Genomic DNA, 21,152 nt, shown 5'->3' on the forward strand with positions numbered 1-21,152 from the left:
AAGTAAAACAATTTAAGAAACGTGAAAGAATTATAAGTAAAAATAATCAAATTTTAAAAATTTGTGTTATTTTGATTTTGGGTAAGTTCTGAATAACCGTGGTGGATGGAATTCGAAGATGATTTCTGGAGAAGGATCCGGATTTTGGGAAATAAAGGAGAGAAGACTGGAGTTAACAATGGTTTTGACAAACAGGGAACAGGAAATGTTATTTTTAATTATATAGGATTTAATAAGGTGGGATTTAGGGTGAAAGAAAATTATGTTGGAATATAAGACACGGAGGCTGCTACCATTCAAGGGAATTGATTTAGTTGTGCCCTGTGTAGATAATTTGGGCGACTCATGACCTGGATTGTCCTGGTCGAACATATAAATGTACAAATAGTTCCCCGAGAAGCACACGTGGGTGTCCACGTGGAAATCATTTACAAATCGTTTTTTTAGATTCTGAACCAGTGCGGCACGGTCCAAATGCTTGGGGTTATTGAGTTTGTTCGTAAAGGTATTAACTATATAGTCATGGATTGTTAACGCACCATGGATCCTGCTATCCTTGGAGATGGCTTCGGGGATTTCTGCTGTTTTCTTATTTGTAGGTTTGATTTTAGCGTTTGGAATACCCTGAATAGGTCGTGTGGGTCCCTTTGGACACTTCATGGACCAAGCCGCATGGTCCTCCGAATTGCATGCCGCACACCTAGGCGGTAACGGCGAAGAGCATCTGTGTGTCGGATGAGGTCCCTGGCACTTGTTGCATATAGTTATATTGGGGCATTTTTCATTGGAATGTGTATACTTTTGGCATCGTCCACATGGCACAGGTACTGAAGGTGAAATATTCTCCTCAGCTGGGAAGTGACTGTTTCCATAGAAAAGTCCTTCTTGTAAAAGTTTTTCGTATGATGTCGTACAACCAGTGATGATGTTATTCGTTTACAGTAACGATAATTGATCAACTCTGATGAGGACACAGAATAGAGATGTTTGGTAACTTAGGAGAAACACTCTCTGAATGGCTGCTTATAATGTCTCTGCCCTGCATATCTCTGAGGTAGGCAATTACTGTTATTTTGCACGTCTTTGATTTCATCAGAAACCCTGATTTGGTGAGTATTACAACATCTGAACGGTTGCAGGGGTTTTTGGACCAAGCGATTTTGGTCCTGGTCATATTTGTTGCGGTTTTTACCACGAAGGTAATAGTGTAGGTATTTCTAGTGGTTTGTGAAATCGAAGACTGAGCAGATGTAGTTTTTGTAATTTTCGTTGGAGTTTTAAAAGTATCATCGTCGTTGGATTCGAGTACTTTTTTTTGTGATGATTTTTTATTTTCGATGTTTTTGTTTTTCGGCCTGTCCCGCTTTCGCTTGCCTTGCTCCCACACGTCCCCCGTGGGCTCGGAACAGCAGGACAAACCGTCCGAGCTCTCTATCTCCATCTTCATCTCCATCACCACCCCCAAGAAGAAGCTGCAGCCCCACACAGGCCGCCGAAGAGCCGGTACACGAGGATAAGTAAAAAACACAGAGAAACTATTTACTGATAAGATACGGCAATTCAGACACGTCCAATTTCTAACACGACTCGTGCAGAACTCTGTTTACTTATATTATTTCTGATTAATTGAAATATTTTCACTTTAGTTTCAAATTTGAAATTTTATAAAACTTTATACACTTATTTATATATTTTATACTAATAATTAAACATCTGTTCATAAAGTTCAAATATATTAAATTTTCAAAGTTTTTTTTGTTTAGTTAAGTATAAATTTCAATTGAAGCGTTTTCAGTATTAGTGAAAATATGTTTATAAAATGTAAATTTCAAATAATATTTGTAAAAGTTTCTAACTTTTCCCAATAGAAACATTTAATAATTTCAAATGAAATGAACATTGCAAATAAATTTATAGTAAACACGTTCATTTTCAAATGAAATGTTTCTAAATACTACTTATATTTTCATAAATTTTGAGTTTGTACCTTTAAAAGTGTAACAATTTTTTTGTTGAAATAATTTAATATAAACGTAGTTTAAATTGAATTAAATTGAAGTATAATAATCTTAAATGATTAATTTATGAATTAACATTAAAATTGTATCAAGTATTCTTACTAATACGAAGGAAATTAAACGTACATCAATTATTTTTTGAATGTTTAAAGTATTATTGAAATAATTACAGTTTTTCATTAATTTCATTGTCATTTTTTATAATTCTTAATTGTTATTTTGATTAGTATAGAATTGTTTATTGATAACAATTGATACAATATTTTTGATGGATATAATAATTACTATTTCTTGAAAAGAAGCAGAGGAAGCGCAAAATGAAAGAAGAAGAAGACAAGTTAATGGAAGAAGAAGCGAGACAAATCGAAGAGAATTTATCACAAACTGGGGAAAAGGTTATAAGTAAGAGAAGGCTAAAAAGATGAAGGAATTAGCAGACTTTGGGGCTTTGCAAATAGTTTAGCACAGTTTATCGCAAACATTCGTTGGTGTAACAACAACAGCCAGATAATTAAAATGTCTATTTACAAAGAAATTAGATCAATCCAAGGAAGAATTGAAGAGTATGTAGAGGGTGAAAATAGAGACTATTTGCAGGATGTAGCAATGGTGAGACAATTACAGATGTTAAATAATATCGTATTAAATCAAAATGGTAAAATAGTGGCAGAAACGGTTAAATTTGTGGACGAGTTAAGTGAGAAAACCTACGGTATAATTCAGAAGACAGCATTCGAAGTCCTCAGAGAACTTGTTTTCTAAAAAGAAGGTTTCACAAATATCAGGGAACGAATCAAGCGGGTTATGTCTACTGACAATCATAAAGTGGTACGAAGCCATATGGAAGAAGAAAGTTGCAGAAAAGAAGCGGAATATAATTTACGAATGAGTTTACTGCAACAGGAACACGAGGGAAAAATGAGGGAAACTTTGGAGGTAATGAAACAGAAGCAGAAACAGAGTGATGTCCAAATGAAGACGAAGGAAGAAAAATCGGAAAGAGAGAAGGAGTTGGACTTACAAATTTCGAATATGAGGAAAGTGCAAAACGAAAGAGAAGAAAAGGCTCGAGCAGCTAAAAATGAAGATAAGAAAAGGGAACTAAAAAGGAAAGAAGCCAAAAAGTCGGAAAGGGTTAAGGAGGAAAAGGCTCGAGCAGATAAAAATGAAGAGAAGGAAAGGGAACTAAAAAGGAAAGAAACCAAAAAGTCGGAAAGGGTTAAGGAGGAAAAGGCTCGAGCAGATAAAAATGATGAGAACAAAAGGGAACTAAAAAGGAAAGAAGCCAAAAAGTCGGAAAGGATGAAGGAGGAAAAGGCTCGAGCATCTAAAAATCAAGAAAAGAAAAGGGAACTAAAAAGGAAAGAAGACATAAAATCGGAAAGAGGAAAAGGCTCGTGAAGCTAGAAATGAAGAGAAGGAAAGGAAACGCAAGAGGGAAGAAGAGGAAGACAAAATATCGGAAGAAGATGCGAAACAAATCGATGAGATATTGTTACTAACAGAGGACGATTTAGAAGACATGATTTTGCAAATAGAACAAAATTTATTCAATATATAGGCATTTAGTAGATAGGTATTTCTTGTAAATTTGATGTATTTTTTCTATTTAATATATATTTTCTATAAAAAGCTAAATTTTCTTGTTACATTTATTTTTTCTCATATTTCAGTTTTCATTTTCAGTATATATTTGCATTATCATAATTAGTGTAGTATCAATGAATTGCAAAAAAAAAAAAGATTAAATGATCCGTCCTTATTTTCCATACTTTTATCAAGTTCTTTCTTTATCAAATTAAATTATTCATATTTACACAATTATTCATATTTAAAAAATAGAACTTATAAAAAAAAATATGACTTTAATCATATTATTAATGACCCTAGCTTTTATTTTGTTGCTTTCCATGTTCACTTGAAGCTGTAAATATATACAAAAGTACATGAATTTCATTGATTAATTCTGTTAAATTTTGAAAATAAATATTAACTTACGATTTTCAAATTACGAGTAATCTTTGAAACATACAGTTCAAATTTTTAAATCTACTTTAATATTTAATTTCGTATTAATTTGTTGTAGTAGGGCGACTAATAGTTGAATGGTTAAGTCGTCCTACCTACGAGCTAGTGGGAGCAGGTTCAAATCCTGGTCAAGCCAGGCTCTTTGTGAGCCCTTTCGGTGCTTGCAGCAATAAGACCATTGTTCATCACAGATGGACAGTGAAATAGGATAGAAGCAGATTCACAGTCAACCGCGATCTTAAATTTACTCAATTTATATATTATAATTAAATTGATTTGTTTAATTACATTTTGCATTTTTAACATTTAGTAATAATTTATTGAAATAATTGCAGTTTGTTCAATAATCTAATTTATATTTTCTTTGCTTATTAATTGTAAATTGATAAATTTGAATTTATATATTATAATTGAATTCTTATTTAATTACATTTAACATTTTTAAAAATTAGTAATAATTTATTGAAATAATTGTAACTTTTATATTTATATCGATTATAATAGAATTATTGATTGATTGATAACAATTCTAATTCTAATTATAATTCTAAAAAACGTTAAGATTCTGATTATACATGCATAATCAGAATCTTAACGTTTTACATAATTGTTTTTAGATAAGATTTTATTTCCAATTTAATTTCAATACTTATTACTTACTTAAATTTGTTTTGTTTTATCTTTTTTCTTATATTTTATTACAGTTTTACTTGTTTACAATTATTTCTGTTTTTCTATAATTTACACAAACTATTATTGTTGTTAGCTTATAATTGTAAATTGATAAATTTGAATTTGTATATTATAATTGAATTGTTATTTAATTACATTTAACATTTTTAAAAATTAGTAATAGTTTATTGAAATAATTGTAACTTTTATATTTATATCGATTATAATAGAATTATTGATTGATTGATAACAATATGTATACTTTTCGATGTATACGTGGGAATTTTATTACAAAATAAAAACTATGTGTAACAACAATGACCATAATACGCATACACAGACAAACACATACACAATAAATTCATGGCCGGAATTGCACCAATTCCAAATCGATTTGGGTGAAAGGAGCCTTTTGCACTTGAAATGTATTATATGTTCGTTTTTTTTTTCTTTTGGTTTGGGAAGGCGTCGACGCTTCCAAATAGTTCTACTATAAAAGAGCTCCGCCCGCAACCATAAAGCACAGTCTTAACAGTCCTACACTAAAAGGAGGTTAAACGAAACGTTTTGAACACGATGAAATTCTTTGTGAGTAAAAATATATTTGGGTTATTTTGAAACGTTCATTTAATTATTTACTTGTTTCAGGTTGTATTTGCTTGCGCTTTGGCCGCAGCTTCCGCCGGATATGTAACTCCATTGGTTTATGGTGAACAGCATTTGGCTGTGATCGGAGCTGACGGTGTTCCGATTGATACAGCTGCAGTGCAACAAGCTAGGGCTGAGCATTCAGTGCACAAGTTGAACGCTCAACTTAGGAATGGAGATTTAGTTCATGTTGCTCATCCTGTTGTAGCCTCCCCAGTTGTTCACGGATTATCCCCGGTTGTTCCTCTGGAGACTCCTGAAGTTGTTGCCGCTAAGATCAACCATTTCGCCGCTCACGCCGAAGCTTTGGCTCGCAACAACCACGTTTTGTACCGTCACCGTCGTGGAATCTACAACCAACCCCAATATTACAACAACAATAACAACTACAACAACAATGTTGCTCCAGAACATGTCCCGGTCATCTCCAACGGTGTCCCAATTGAAACCGAAGAAGTCCAACAGGCTAGGGCAGCTCATTACGCAGCAGTAGCCGAAGCCGCAGCTCGCAACGGTTACGCAACTGCTCCATTCCAAGGAGGATACTCCGCGCCAGCTCAGGCCGCTCCTCAGTACGCCCCTGCTAAGCATCACGTGCAATCCAACGGCGGTTTCCAACCCGTCGACACCTTGGAAGTGCAGCAAGCCAAGGCCGCCCACTTCGCCGCCGTCGCCCAAGCCGAAGCCCGCGAGAACAAGTACTCAGCTCCATCTTACGGTCAACAACAACAACAACATGTTCCATCTTACGTACCACAACAATCTTACGTTCCTCAACAACAACAACAACGTGTTCAATCTTACGTACCACAACAGCAATCCTTCGCTCAACATCAACCAACTTACACTCAACAACAACAACAATCTTACACTCCACAACAACAATCTTATTCTTCTCAACAGCAAAGACCAACTTATGCTCACCATCAGCAGCAGCAAGGTCCCGCTTACGAACAGCACATCCCCGTGATTGCTAACGGAGTACCAACTGAGACACCGGAAGTTCAACAGGCCAAAGCCGCCCATTTGGACGCCCTCGCCAAGGCTTCCGCTCAATCCCAATCTCACGGCTACTCCGATTATTGAAGTTCTTTTTGTTTATCTAAATTTTGTACCATAAAAGTGTAATTAGTTAGAAGGCTGTTCCAAAATTCAGAGTTTCTCAACGTCAATAGCATCTATTGACGTTTAGTTAGCTGTAACATATATTTTCAAATGTAATTAATTAACCCAATATAATAAATATGAAAAAAAAATTATTAAATTACCTTTTCTTTTTATAATAATTTATCCTAGTACAAAAAATACATTTATTTTCACTGTTTTTAATCAGAATTCATTAATTTTAATTAACTTTTAATAGATAATAGCAATTAATGATTATTGCACGTAAATTTTCAAATAATATAAAATGTACTAAAAGTAACTAATTGTAATTAGTTTGAATTGTTTTATATCGTTTTTTTATGGTAATAAATCATTGATAATGATTATGGTAATTAATGTAGAAATTTGTAATTTCCATTAATATTACTGAAATTTCAATTGAAAAAATTACTAATTTCTACTAATCAATAAATTGTTACAATAAATATTAACTCTTGAATTTATTCATACTTTATTAAATTATTTAAATAACATACGTTTTATTCCAAATTATTTAAAGCTACGTTTTTATTTCTCATGTAATTACTTCCAATTTTAATGAACTTGTCGACATTGAATCGTTATTACCAAATTTTGTCATCACAATCATTTGTATCATAAAAAAAAACTGGATCGTTCCGTCCTATTACACACACATAAACGCACACAATTAATTCTGAATACATTTCGACGCGTTCCAAAAACCGAAATTTGAATAATTTACTATAAAAAAACAAAGGTTTTTCTTTAATTAAATTCAAACCGCATAAAAATAATAGAAAGTAAACGAAAATAATGGAAATTGAATAACAGTGATTGGATTATTTAATGAAGAGACAATTTGGATTGTTGCATTTAATATTGTTGCTATTTTCATTGTAAACAAGAAAAACTTAATTGTTATTGCATAAATTCTATGAAATAAGAAAAAATAAGGAAATTAAATTTTAATTATTGCAATTAACTTACATATTTGTATCTCCTAAATAATTATATTATGTAATATAAGTATAAATAATAGAAAATTGTTTTGGAAGTACTAGAAAATAGTAAGTTAATTTTGTGTAATGTTGTCAAATCAAACTTTTTTGTCAATTATTTACTGAAAAAGTACGTCAATTAAAAAATAGTGAAATTACAATTAAGAATCAATTAATATTGATTCATAAAGTTTCTATAAAGAAAAAAAAATATTCATAGTTCTTATTAATTCAATTTATTTCAAATTAGTTAAAGTATTAAATATTTATGGAAATAGTAGAAATAATTGTGATAATAATTGTCTCGTATTTTAGGAATTCAAATCAATAATTAACTATGTTTCATGCGAAATTATTGTTATTTTCATTTTGAGAACGTCGTCACAACTAAAAACCACACCTTAATTAAACGTTTCTAATCTACATCCATATCTGTATATCTGACACTTGGAATAAAAATACATTGATATTGATGTGACGTAAATACGAACTAAACATTTATCACTTCCTACTTGATCCTAATTTTATAATTAAATTTGTTATAATTCTGGAAAACGTTAAGTTAAGATTCTGATTAAACATGTACATAATTGTTTTTAAATAAGATTTTATTTCGAATTTTTCTTCTACATTTTTAATTATAACTTAATTTCATTACTTATTACTTGGTTTTAACAGAAATTATTCGATTATATTTAAATTTGTTTTGTTTTATTCTTTTTTCTCATTTTTCTTATAATTTTATTACAGTTTTACTTGTTTTCTTTTAATGTATTATACAATTATTTCCATTCTTCTATAATTATTACAAACTATTATTGTTGTAACGTTTTAGTTTCTAATTGTTGAACTATTTTATTGTTTTTAAATGATAGAAAATTATCATTTTTGTGTAGAATTAAATATTTATATTATTTACTAAATATTGAATATTTTTCATTCAATAAACTGTATTAGCTTTCACTACGAATGAAAATGAAAAGTGTTATTAATGTCAGAATTAACAATAGTTTTTCTCTTCTATAAATAGTCAATGGACCACAAATTTGTTCAATTCGTAATTTTAAAGCTATTTGTATCTTAATTAACTAATTTTTATTTGATAATTAATTTACTATTTTAGTTAATCTTTCTTAAAAGTCTAAATTGTCCAACGACCACAAGGTTCTTCATTTACGTGATCGTGTCTTGTCTCCGACGTCCTTCGTCACTTCTTTATTAGTATATGATTAAAAAAAAAACTAGTTTTCATTATCTTAATTTACTTAATGAAAAAACATAATGTGTAGTATGATAATAAGGTGTGTAAATTGAATTAATTTCGTACGCATAAATTTACGAATTCATGGTCTGCACTCCTTTTTGATGTATCGGTTCTAGAGTGAAAGGTACCATTGAACTTGGGACGTTGATTACTTATTATATTTTTTTTTATAATAAGGTCTTGCGTTGTTTTCGAAGGAATTTCTGGCGAAGATTTTTTTTTCTGATTTAACGATTTCGGTCGAGTATAAAAGCGAACTGCGAAATCGATATCAGCACAGTCTTAACAGTCCTTTCAAGGAGGTTTAAACAGTAATCGAAATGAAATTCTTCGTAAGTTTTCTTGTGTAATCAATAGTTGATTTAGTGTTGTTAATTAGGGTTTTTTTTTCTTTTAGGTTGTATTTGCTTGCGCTTTGGCCGCTGTATCCGCCGGATACGTAAGTCCTTTGGTGTACGGAGCTCATCATCTTCAAGTTGTCGGTGCTCAACATCTGGCTGTTATCGGAGCTGATGGTGTCCCAGTTGATACCGCCGAAGTCCAACAAGCTAGGGCTGAGCATTCCGTGCACAAGTTGAACGCTCAACTTAGGAACGGTGATTTGGTTCATGGTGTTGTTGCTGCTCCAGTTGTAGCTACTTATGCCGCTCATTACGCTGTCCCAGCTGTGGTGTCCCACGATGGTCTTCCTCTTGATACCGCTGAGGTAGCTGCCGCTAAGATCAACCATTTCGCTGCTCACGCCGAGGCTTTGGCTCGTAACGCTCATGCTGTACACTACCGTAAACGTCGTGGAATCTACGCTTACGCTCCATGGACCGCCGTCCCACAACACGTCCCAGTCATCGCCAACGGTGTCCCAGTCGAAACCCCGGAAGTTCAACACGCTAAAGCCGCTCATTTCGCCGCTCACGCTGAAGCCAAGGCCCTTAACGGCGTCGTAGCTCCATTCGTAGCTCACTCCTTGGTGTCCCACGAAGTCCCAGTCATCGCCAACGGCGTCCCAGTCGATACCTTGGAAGTGCAACACGCTAAGGCCGCCCACTTCGCCGCCAAAGCCGAAGCCCACGCTCGCAACGGCTACTACGCTCACGATTTCGTTGGATACACTGGTGTAGCTCACCACGTCCCAGTCATCGCCAACGGTGTCCCAGTAGAAACCCCAGAAGTACAACACGCCAAAGCCGCTCACTTCGCTGCTCACGCCAAGGCCATCAACGGTCAATACGTTCAAGGATACACTGGTGTAGTATCTCCAGTTGCCTACCATGTCCCAGTCATCGCCAACGGTGTCCCAGTGGAGACCCCAGAAGTACAACACGCCAAGGCCGCTCACTTCGCAGCTCACGCCAAAGCCGCCGCTCACTCTTACCACTATTAAGAAAATACACTCAAACGATCAATAGGTTCTGTTAGAAAAAAAGGCTGTAAACGTCCAGAGTTTCGAGTCTATAGTGATATTCACTAATACGACTCAGATAGCTGGACAATTTTTTTCTCTGTAATTATTTAGATAGTAAATTAAATGAATTCAAAAATTTCGCAATAACCAATCGCTTTTTTTATTTAGAAATCCCAAAACCCTATTTATTATGTATTACCACAAAAAGTTCAACATATCAACTATGAATATTAGCAGACAGTTTTTAAAAAAATTCATAATTAAGAAAATATTAAAAAAAAATATTTAAAAACAAAAATATTGATAAAAATACTCTTAATTAATATTACATAATAATTATTAAATAACAATAAGTTTTAGAATGAATATTTTTGGAAAATCTTATATACTTTGGATGATTATAGTTGAAATATTGAAATTGACATAAAAGAAACGTTACTACTTTGTTTAACTGTCATTTTGTTTCTATTGAGGTTATGTCAATTTTAATTGGATCATTATGTAGTGTGAAGTATCTAAATTTATACTAGTTTATTTACTTGACTTAATACAACAAGTTACACAAAAACAAATTAATACACTTTATCAATGAACATATTATATTGTTTTTGTTTGGAACTTATTTAATTTTCATTATTATGATGACAATTTCTATTTAAATCATTTTGTTTATGATTTTGATATTATCAAATTCTCTCTCTCATTTACTCTGCTATACTCTCTGCTCTCTTTTACTCTTTCTTCTACAATATTTTACTATCTTTTATTTTCTTCTACTCTAGTCTACTCTCATCCTTTATCATCTACTCTCTTCCACCCTCCAATCTATTTTCGTTTACTCTCATCAACGTTAAAAGCACTTTAAATTTTTCAAGTACATTTTTTTTTAAACTATACAAATTTACTCATATTTCTTTTTGCAATTCAATAAATGATTTGCGTTATTCCCGAAAAAGTTATAATCGTTCAATTTATATGCGTCGAACATTATAGAATTTCTATTATCATAACGCCTTGCAATGCGATTTAATGATACAACAACATTCGGCATTGGCAAATCGAAATGCCGATATTGTAATCACATTGAGCGAGTCGAGTCGAGTTTATTACTCAAAAAAAAAAGTTACATATATGTAATTTATTTATCTTTGTAATCACATTTTTTTGTATTTATACAAGAAAAAAAACGAAAGTTTTGATGAATGCAAAAAGAACCTTCAAATTCAATGCAATCATAATTAACAATTAATTAATTTATGACTTGAAATGTATCAATTTTATTCTATTATTACAATGAAAATAATTTGAAAATTATCATTTTTTTTTAGAAATTTGTTATAATTAGTTGATTTTTGTTAATTGAAGATTATTTGTGTTATTTATTTTGAAAAGAGAATAAAATGATTCTAATTTCATACAAAATATATGTAATTAACAAATTTCATCAAAAGAATTAAATTTATATAAAAGTTTTTGAAATCAAAAACTTTCAGTGAAACTAAAACACATTTATTCCTGACTTATTCTCCTTGAATATTATTATTAATAAATATAAGTACTTTGAAAAGCGGAGAGTAATAAATTTATAAAATTTAAATTTCAAATGAAACGACGACAATATTAAATGAAATTTATTACAATTTCTTTTTATTCAATTGCAACAATAAAATTATGCAGTAATAAAATTAAATATTATTCATCGATACAATAAATTACAATAATTATTTTATTTATTAAACAAATTAAAGAACAAAAAAGTATCATAAATAACTTTTTTATTTGTATTTTCGCTTATAATAGAAATATTACAATCTTTTGTGCAGAGATTTTTATTTAAATAAATATTTTAGTACAAGTGAAAACTTTTCACAATTATTGTTGTATTAACATCAAAAATACAATAATTGAGTTATTTTAAAACTTTCTGCAAATTTGCAAATAAATTTGATTGTTTGCACGTTGTATAAATTCATTGTTTTAATTTAATAATTTACATCTTTGACCTTAATTAGTATTTTCACTTTTACTAAATCACTTATGAAAATCTGTGTTTTCCTGGTTAAATTTCAAATATATTTGATTGATTGCACAATAACTGGTAAATGTGTATAAGTTCATTGTTTTAATTTAGTTATTTACATCTTTGACTTTAATTAAAATTTTCACTTTTACTAAATCACGTATGAAAATATGTGTTTTTCTGGTTAAATTTCAAATAAATTTGATTGTTTGCACATTAACAAGTAAATGTATATTAGTTCATTGTTTTCATTTATTTATTTTCATCTTTGACTTTAATTAGAATTTTCACATTTACAAAATCACGTATGAAAATATGTGTTTTTCTGTTTAAATTTCAAATAAATTTGATTGTTTGCACATTAACTAGTAAATGTGTATAAGTTCATTGTTTTAATTTAATTATTTACATCTTTGACTTTAATTAGAATTTTCACTTTTTCTAAATCACTTATGAAAATCTGTGTTTAAATGTCAAATAAATTTGATTGTTTGCACATTAACTAGTAAATGTGTGTAAGTTAATTGTTTTAATTGTTAAACTTTGTAATTAAAATGCGTATTTGTGCGGTTCTATAATCGTATTTGTGCGATCGTTAATTGCCTTACATGACCAGAATGCAAGTTTAATCGTTGTAAACATGCGTCTACATTCGTTCTTTCATTCGCTAACACTCGTTATTGTTGCGTTATGCAAATTTGGGTGGACTGCAGGCGTTCCGGTTCGTATTACAATTCGTAATTTATTTACCGCGTATGCTAATTGCGAGAAATGCGTACGCGCTGTTCGTGTATTAATGCAATTATGCGTGACAAATATCGTAAATTTGTTATTGCGTTTCCTTATGAAACACCGGAGCAAAAACGATCGTTCATTCTCACTGCAGTTGACTTATTGTCAACTGTATTATACGTTTTTTTAGTTAATTTAAAAGAGAGATAGACATGATAAGTGAATTTTAGAATTCAAAACGAATAATTCATATTTAGATTTATAAAACATGTTGAAATTTGTTGATTTTATTTTAGAAACAAAGAAAATAATAAATTTGTTTTCAATTTTGTCAAAGATATTATTAATGTAGATTTTAGTTTAAAGTACAGAAAATCAACAAAAAAAGATGTAACCATATAACGCATCATAAAAATTCATTATGATAAAAAATAGTTCATTATAAGTTTATAATATTTGTCTGTATTCAATTAACTTGTGATCAATAATTTGTTTGAGGTGGAAGTAATTTATTTTATAGTGATTGTTCGCGTGTCTGCGAACCAAAAGAGGTGAAAGGAACCTTGAGTATACAAAATTTTCGGTAGATATGTTCGGGTATAAAAGCTATTGTGGTCGGTGGTAGAGCACAGTCAATCCAAACAGTCCTTTAGTAAGGAGGTTTAAGGAAACTTGAGAATTACAAACATGAAATTCTTCGTAAGTTTAATTGATTGGTTCTAATTGAATTTTTGGGTTTTAATTTTTTGATTGTAGGTTGTATTTGCTTGCGCTTTGGCCGCTGCTCGCTGGATATGTAGCTCCAGTTGTCTATGGAGCTCAACATCTTCCTCTGATTGGAGCTGATGGTGTCCCAGTTGATACCGCTGAAGTACAACACGCCAGGGCTGCCCATTTGGTCCATAAGATCAATGTTGAGGCTCGCAACGGCGACTACCTTCATCATGGTCTTGTAGCTGCCGCTCCAGTTGGATATTCCGCCCATTTGGCTGCTCCAGTTGTTGCCCATCACGGTGTATACTCTGCCCATCACGTCCCAGCCGCTTACCCAACCACCCACGTTCTTCCAACCAGTGTCAACGGAGTCCCATTGGAAACCCCAGAAGTTGTCGCTGCTAAAGTCAACCATTTCGCCGCTCACGCTGAAGCTTTGACCCGCAACGCTCACGCTCTTCATTACCGTAAGCGTCGTGGAATCTTCGCCGCCGCTCCTCTGGCTTACACCGCTCCAATCGCTTACCAAGCCCAACATTTGCCACTCATCAACGGCGAAGGAGTACCAGTAGACACCGCCGAAGTTCAACACGCCAGAGCCGCCCATTTGGTCCACAAAGTCAACGCTCAAATTCGCAACGGTGATTACCATCACGTCGTAGCAGCCCATGCACCAATTGTTTCCGCCTACGCCCACCCATACTCCTACGCCACCCCATTGGCCCACTATTACAAATACTAAGAAGAATTTACCATTAACTGTCAAAATGTGATTCCAGTGTAAATACATCGTAGGCATTAATTTATCAATGCCGAAAATAGTCAATTCATTAAACGATTATGACAAAACCACTTAAAGTTTACATTTATTTAATTGATTTTTAGTACATTTAAGTACCAAATTCTCATAAATTCCATTGAATACTACAAAAAGGCGTAATAATAACTATTTTTTTAAATATATCAATATTTCAATCATTAATTAATGAAACGTAAGAGTATTTATATTGAATAATCGTAATTATTATGTGAAAATATGTAAAGTCTAGCAATTTTTGATTTGTCTTGAAAAATTTGAAGATCTTATTAAAAAAATTAAAATTAGAAAATCAAAGTTTAAAAATCAATGACTAATTATTCATTATTCAATAATTATTATTTTCTATTGATTGGTCTCAAAATTGACAAATTTAAATCTTATTAATATATAATTATTCAAAATCTAATTAGTAAATAAAATGACAAAATATTCAAAGCAAATGTTGTACAAAATGTCATAAAAGAAACGTTTCTATTTGATTTTAACGTTTTTTTTCTATTCAATTTATATCGCTTTATTTTCAATAATTATTAATAAATAACGTTCAAATTTTATTACATAAAAGTGTTTTTTTTATAAATATAGAAAAAATCAAAAAATTAATAGATAAATGATAAAAATTATTACTTTTTAACAAATTTGTATATACAAATATATAAAATTAATACCCATATATAAAAATAGTATAAGTTTCTGTTCATTGAATCGTTAAACCGTTTATTAAATTAAATATTTATTAATTGTCATAAAAGAAACGTTACTATTTGATTTCACCATATTTCTTGGTTATTGAGTTTATGTGACTTTTTATTATACAAACTTTTATTGTGGATATTCTAATTTTATAATAATGGCAAAATTGTTTTGGTAAACTTTTACAAAGATTGTGAAAAAATTAATTGAAATATATGTAATTAATTAAAAAAAAATCAAACTAATTTTAGCCAAAATAAAAATCCCACTTATAAGTAATTGCCAATAAAGTAGTAATTAGGTAAAATAGTAAAATATTTAGGAAAATCTAATTAGTAATTGGTAATTATATGAAACGACAATATATTTAGTAAAGCAAATGTTTTACAAATTGTCATAAAAGAAACGTTACTATTTGATTTCAACGTATTTCTTGGTTATTGAGTTTATGTGACTTTTTATTATACAAACTTTTATTGTGAATATTCTAATTTTATAATAAAGGCAAAATTGTTTTGGTAAACTTTTACAAAGATATTGAAAAAGTTAATTGAATTATTTGTAATTAATTTAAAAAAAAATCAAACTAATTTTAGCCAAAATAAAAAGTTCACTTATAAGTAATTGCCAATAAAGTAGTAATTAGGTAAAATAGTAAAATATTTAGAAAAATCTAATTAGTAAGTGGTAATTAGATGAAACGACAATATATTTAGTAAAGCAAATGTTTTGCAAATTGTCATAAAAGAAACGTTACTATTTGATTTCATCGTATTTCTTTTCTTGGTTATTGAGTTTATGTGACTTTTTATTATACAAACTTTTATTATAAATATTTTAATTTTATAATGAAGGAAAAACTGTTTTGATAAACTTTTACAAAGATAGTGAAAAAGTTAATTGAAATATCTGCAATTAATTAAAAATAAATTCAATCTAATTTTTATTTAAAAAAAGCCAAAATAAAAAGCCTACTTATAAGTAATTGCCAATTAGGTAATTAGATGAAACAACAATGTTTTACAATTTGTCATAAAAGAAACGTTACTATTTCATTTTACCATAATTTATTTTCTATTGAATAAATTTATATCAATTTATATTTAACTATATTTTAATATAAATATTATAATTTTATTACATCATAAAAAATAATAAATATATTTAGTTTTTAGCAATACATTTTAATTTATTTGTAAATTCAATTTATTACTAAATTCATTTCTATAAATTCCATTCATTAATTCGTTTACCATATAAAATTATGCAATCAATTCTGATCTAGATTGTGCATATAATATGTTTATATATAGAAATTAATTAATGAAATGCATAACAAATTCTAACATATTAATAATACTTGAAATTAATAACGTCCGTTTTAATCAAATTACCTTGGTAAATGGGCGAGTAATTGCGATAATGCGGTTAATAAGAGCGAAACCGATTATTATTTCACACAATAAGCACACGTAACGCATAAATCAACAGCAATAATTAATATATATTTATGAAATATCATTGAAAAATGAAATCGAAATTGTATTTTATTTTGTGTGAAATTGGGAATGCCGATGATCACCTTGACGGTGACGGCACAGCATTCGTCACGTCACGTCCATCCAGTTGGAACTGGATGGACGTGACGCGCGGAATACGTGATCACTGTATGGATTCTTGCTCAAGAAACGTTGAAACGCCTTTACGGTTATTGTAAAAGAAGTGCGATGGGAAAAGCGATGGATTAGAAAAGATGGATTTTTGTTTGTAATGAAATTTTTTGTCGAAATGCGCGTTTTACTGCATTCAGGATGTGCATTTGAGGTTGCCCAAGAACAGGAGTCGCCGTGTCGAAAAGTGAACTAGTTCTTGCGTTTCGATTCGATCACGGTTAACTGCAGTTTACTCAACGCAAGGTCGACGATTACGCCTCTATTTCTTTCTTTCGATAGTTTAAAAAACTAATCACGATTGCTTCAATTAAATGGAAGATAATAGATGTGATGCAACTTTTATATGTTGCGTAAAGTAGTTCAAATTAATCAACTATGAAAATATTTGTATTTTTCCTGTCAACGTTTAACAAGAAAATTTAACGTGATTCTTCACGTTTTATTTAATTACTCGATAAGTACGTAAATCAATTAGATAATTCAATTTGTAAATTAAAGAAGAAACTCTAGACTTTGAAATAAGCCTACTATGAGATATATGATTTTCATACATCTTTTGTTATAAGCTTTCAAAATTCGAAATGCTGTATCAATACTTATTATCAAATTATTATATAATTAGGAAAAGCAATGAATTCGTCGATTATGCAAATTAAAAACAAAACTATGATAAATCTAATGCGTTTACTGCCAAAATTGTAAAGTTTACCATTGTCTTGTAATAAACTATCAAATTTGAGCAATAAAATTCGAGTTTGGAAAAAAAAAGATACATTTACGTTTTAATTACTTTATCGAGTAATACGTCAGTCAACTAGATAGTTCAAAACAAAAATTAAAGCAGAAACTCTAGCCTTTAAAATAAGCTTACTTCGAGATATGAAGAACTCTAACATTTTACAATAAAATGTTGTATATTTACTTATTATAAAATTATTATATAATTAGATAAACTCATTAATTCGTCGATGATGCAAATTAAAGACAAAACTATGATTATTCCAATGTGTTTATTGTTACATTTGTGAAGTTTACCATTTTCTTGTAATAAACTATCAAAATTGAGCATTAAAATTCGAGTTTAAAAAAAAACATTGTCTTCGCGTTCTATTTAATTACTCAATAAGTACGCAAGTTAATTAGATAGTTCAATATGTAGTTTAATGAAGAAACTCTAGACTTTGAAATAAGCCTACTTTGATATATGTGGTATTCATACTTCTTTTGTTATAAACTATCAAAGTTGAAGATGTTGTATTAATACATATTATCTAATTACTATATAATAAAGTAAACCAATTATTTCCTCAATTATACAACTTAAAGACAAAAATATGATTATTCCAATGCAATTACTGCTAAATTTGTAAAGTTTACCATTTTCATGTAATAAGCTATAAAAATTGAGCATTAAAATTAAAGTTTGAAAAAAAATATTGTCTTCGCGTTTTATTTAATTACTCGATAAGTGCGCAAGTCAATTAGTTAGTTCAATATTTAGTTTAATGAAGAAACTCTAGACTTTGAAATAAGCCTACTTTGATATATATGGTATTCATACTTCTTTTGTTATAAACTATCAAAGTTAAAAATGTTGTATCAAGACATATTATCTAATTACTATATAATCAAGTACTATATAATCAATTATGTAACTTAAAGATACAAATATGGTTATTACAATACGATTGCTGCTAAATTTGTAAAGTTTACCATTTTCTTGTAATAAACTATCAAAATTGAGCATTAAAATTCGAGTTTGTATCTTCACGTTTTATCTAATTCCTCTATAACTACATAATTTAATTAGATTATTGAATACAAAAATTAAAGAAAAAACTCTAACCTTTGTAATAAGCCTACTGTGATATATGTGGTATGCATACATCTTTTGTTATAAACTATCGAATTTAAAAATGTTGCATCAATACTTATTAACTAAAAACTATATAATTACGTAAACCAATGATTTCCTCAATTATGCAACTTAAGGACAAAACTATGATCATTCCTGCTATTTTTGTGAATTTTACCACTTTATTGTAATAAACATGGGGTTTGACAAAAAAAAACAGTGTCTTCAAGTTTTACTTAATTAATCGATAATTACGCAATTCAATTATTTAATTCAATACGCATATGAAAGAAAAAACTCTACACTTTGAAATAATCCTACTATGAGATATATGGTTTCTATACATCTTTTGTTATAATCTGTCAAAGTTGAAAATGCTGTATCAATACGTATTATCAAATTATTATAGAATTACGTAAACCAACTATTTAAACGCTTTAATCTTAATCATTAATTCTATAGAAATATTCCGAACTACTTAAACCAATATGCACTATGTAATAAATCTGAGCAATCGTTTAAGATATGCAAATCAATTTTTTTCTTCGTCTCAATCTGCACTATTTGTTATTGCTTCTCATTAAGAGTTGATTTACTCTTTTCTTTGTATCTGCATTAGTTTTGGTCAAGGTGAAAGGTGTTTTAAAGGCGCACCCGAAAACTTAAGACAAACCAAAAAAAAAAAATAAGAAACTGCATCGAAATTGGCGTATATAAACCGGAATGCACGTTGCAATTGGCACAGTTCAAAAACAGTCCTAATTCAGGAGGTTTAAGAATCCGAATTGCAAAAAAAAATGAAATTATTCGTAAGTTTCTTTTAATTAGTTCCAATTATTTCCAGTTAATTGTGTTTGTTTCAGGTTGTATTTGCTTGCGCTTTGGCCGCTGCTTCAGCTGGATATGTTGCTCCAGTTGTCTACTCTCAAGCTCAACATCTTCCTGTGATTGGAGCCAATGGAGTTCCTGTTGAAACCGCGGAAGTACAACACGCCAAAGCCGCTCATTACTTGCACAAAGCTGACGCTCACGCTCGTAACGGAGATTTCGTCTCTGCTTACGTCCATGGATCTCCTGTTGTTTCCGCTTACTCTTCTCCAGTCTACAGCGGTGTAGCTCACACTCCAGTTGTGGTGAAGACTCCTGAAGCTTACCCAACCACCTACGGTCATCCAGGAAACGTTAACGGAGTTCCTCTTGAAACTCCAGAAGTTGTAGCTGCCAAGAGCAATCATTTTGCTGCCCATGTTGAAGCTCACGCTCGTAACGGAGATTTCGTAGCTCCAGTTGTCTCCACTTACGCTCACGGATCTCCAGTCGTTGCTGCTTCTCCAGTAGTTCAAGCTTACTCTTCTCCAGTCCACACTGTTGTATCCAAGACTCCAGAAGCTTACCCAACCACCTACGGTCATCCAGGAAACGTTAACGGAGTCCCATTGGAAACCCCAGAAGTCGTAGCTGCCAAAAGCAATCATTTCGCTGCTCACGTTGAAGCTCATGCTCGTAACGGAGATTTTGTAGCTCCAGTTGTCTCCGCTTACGCTCACGGATCTCCAGTCGTTGCTGCTTCCCCAGTAGTTCAAGCTTACTCTTCTCCAGTCCACACTGTTGTAGCTAAGACTCCAGAAGCTTACCCAACCACCTACGGTCATCCAGGAAACGTTAACGGAGTCCCATTGGAAACCCCAGAAGTTGTAGCTGCCAAGAGTAACCATTTCGCCGCTCACCTTGAAGCTCACGCTCGTAACGGTGATTTCGCTACCGAAGTCGTAGCTCCAGTCGTCTCCACTTACTCTGCCCAAACTCCAGTCGTCTCCAGCTACTCCACCCACGGTTCTCTCGTCTCCCAAACCCCAGTTGTATCCGCTTACTCTTCTCCAGTTTACGCTCCAGTCCATGGAGTTGTTGCCCACGCTCCAGCTGCTTACCCAACCACTCTCGTTCATCCAGGAAACGTTAACGGAGTCCCATTGGAAACTCCAGAGGTTGTAGCTGCAAAGAGCAAGCATTTCGCCGCTCACTCCGAGGCTTTGGTTCGTAACGGAGATGCTCACGTCTTGTACCGTCATCGTCGTGGTGTCTACACTCCAGTCGCTTACTCCGCTTACAACTATGGAGCTTTCCCATACGGCTACACCACCCCAGTCGTTCATCATTATTGAACGAACATCAAAGAGAAAAACCAGCTATAATTTTTTGTAATTTGCAATTTTTACACAAATAAATTGAATAAATAAAATATGAAATACTTAATTTCTTTATTCCTTTACAACAGAATCATTCTAATTGAAATCAACTTTATTTCTTTCAAAATTTACATTTTGTTCTTTCAAATTAAACATTGTAAACTTATTTATAAGATTTACTTATATTTATTGATTATATTTAAAAGTATTTTCCTTCAATATTTCTTGTTGAATCATAAATTACTCAAAAAGTTCTTGCAATTAAATCACAAGTAAAATAATCAAATATACATTATTTTTC

General features: G+C 31.2%; 4 protein-coding genes across 4 annotated transcripts; all 4 read left to right on the top strand.

Moving 5' to 3' along the window:
- The first annotated feature begins 5,251 nt into the window (after nucleotides 1–5,251).
- LOC108558249 (vacuolar protein-sorting-associated protein 36-like) lies at nucleotides 5,252–6,501 on the top strand. Its single transcript, XM_017915094.1, has 2 exons — nucleotides 5,252–5,306; nucleotides 5,367–6,501. Exons 1-2 carry the CDS (start codon nucleotides 5,295–5,297, stop codon nucleotides 6,450–6,452), a joined length of 1,098 nt encoding a protein of 365 aa, XP_017770583.1. The 5' UTR covers nucleotides 5,252–5,294; the 3' UTR covers nucleotides 6,453–6,501.
- A 2,575-nt stretch (nucleotides 6,502–9,076) lies between these two features.
- On the top strand, nucleotides 9,077–10,137 carry LOC108558250 (cuticle protein 18.7-like). The gene is made up of 2 exons (XM_017915095.1): nucleotides 9,077–9,088; nucleotides 9,154–10,137. The coding sequence occupies exons 1-2, from the start codon at nucleotides 9,077–9,079 to the stop codon at nucleotides 10,135–10,137; spliced, it is 996 nt and encodes a 331-aa protein (XP_017770584.1).
- Nucleotides 10,138–13,499: 3,362 nt separating this feature from the next.
- On the top strand, nucleotides 13,500–14,366 carry LOC108558251 (cuticle protein 18.7-like). Its single transcript, XM_017915096.1, has 2 exons — nucleotides 13,500–13,507; nucleotides 13,667–14,366. The coding sequence occupies exons 1-2, from the start codon at nucleotides 13,500–13,502 to the stop codon at nucleotides 14,364–14,366; spliced, it is 708 nt and encodes a 235-aa protein (XP_017770585.1).
- A 5,096-nt stretch (nucleotides 14,367–19,462) lies between these two features.
- Nucleotides 19,463–20,827, top strand: LOC108558252. The gene is made up of 2 exons (XM_017915097.1): nucleotides 19,463–19,474; nucleotides 19,529–20,827. The coding sequence occupies exons 1-2, from the start codon at nucleotides 19,463–19,465 to the stop codon at nucleotides 20,825–20,827; spliced, it is 1,311 nt and encodes a 436-aa protein (XP_017770586.1).
- Nucleotides 20,828–21,152: the final 325 nt, after the last annotated feature.

The sequence above is a fragment of the Nicrophorus vespilloides genome, unplaced genomic scaffold (genome assembly GCF_001412225.1).
Source record: "Nicrophorus vespilloides isolate i.1.1-1 unplaced genomic scaffold, Nicve_v1.0, whole genome shotgun sequence".
In the NCBI taxonomy this organism is placed as follows: domain Eukaryota; kingdom Metazoa; phylum Arthropoda; class Insecta; order Coleoptera; family Silphidae; genus Nicrophorus; species Nicrophorus vespilloides.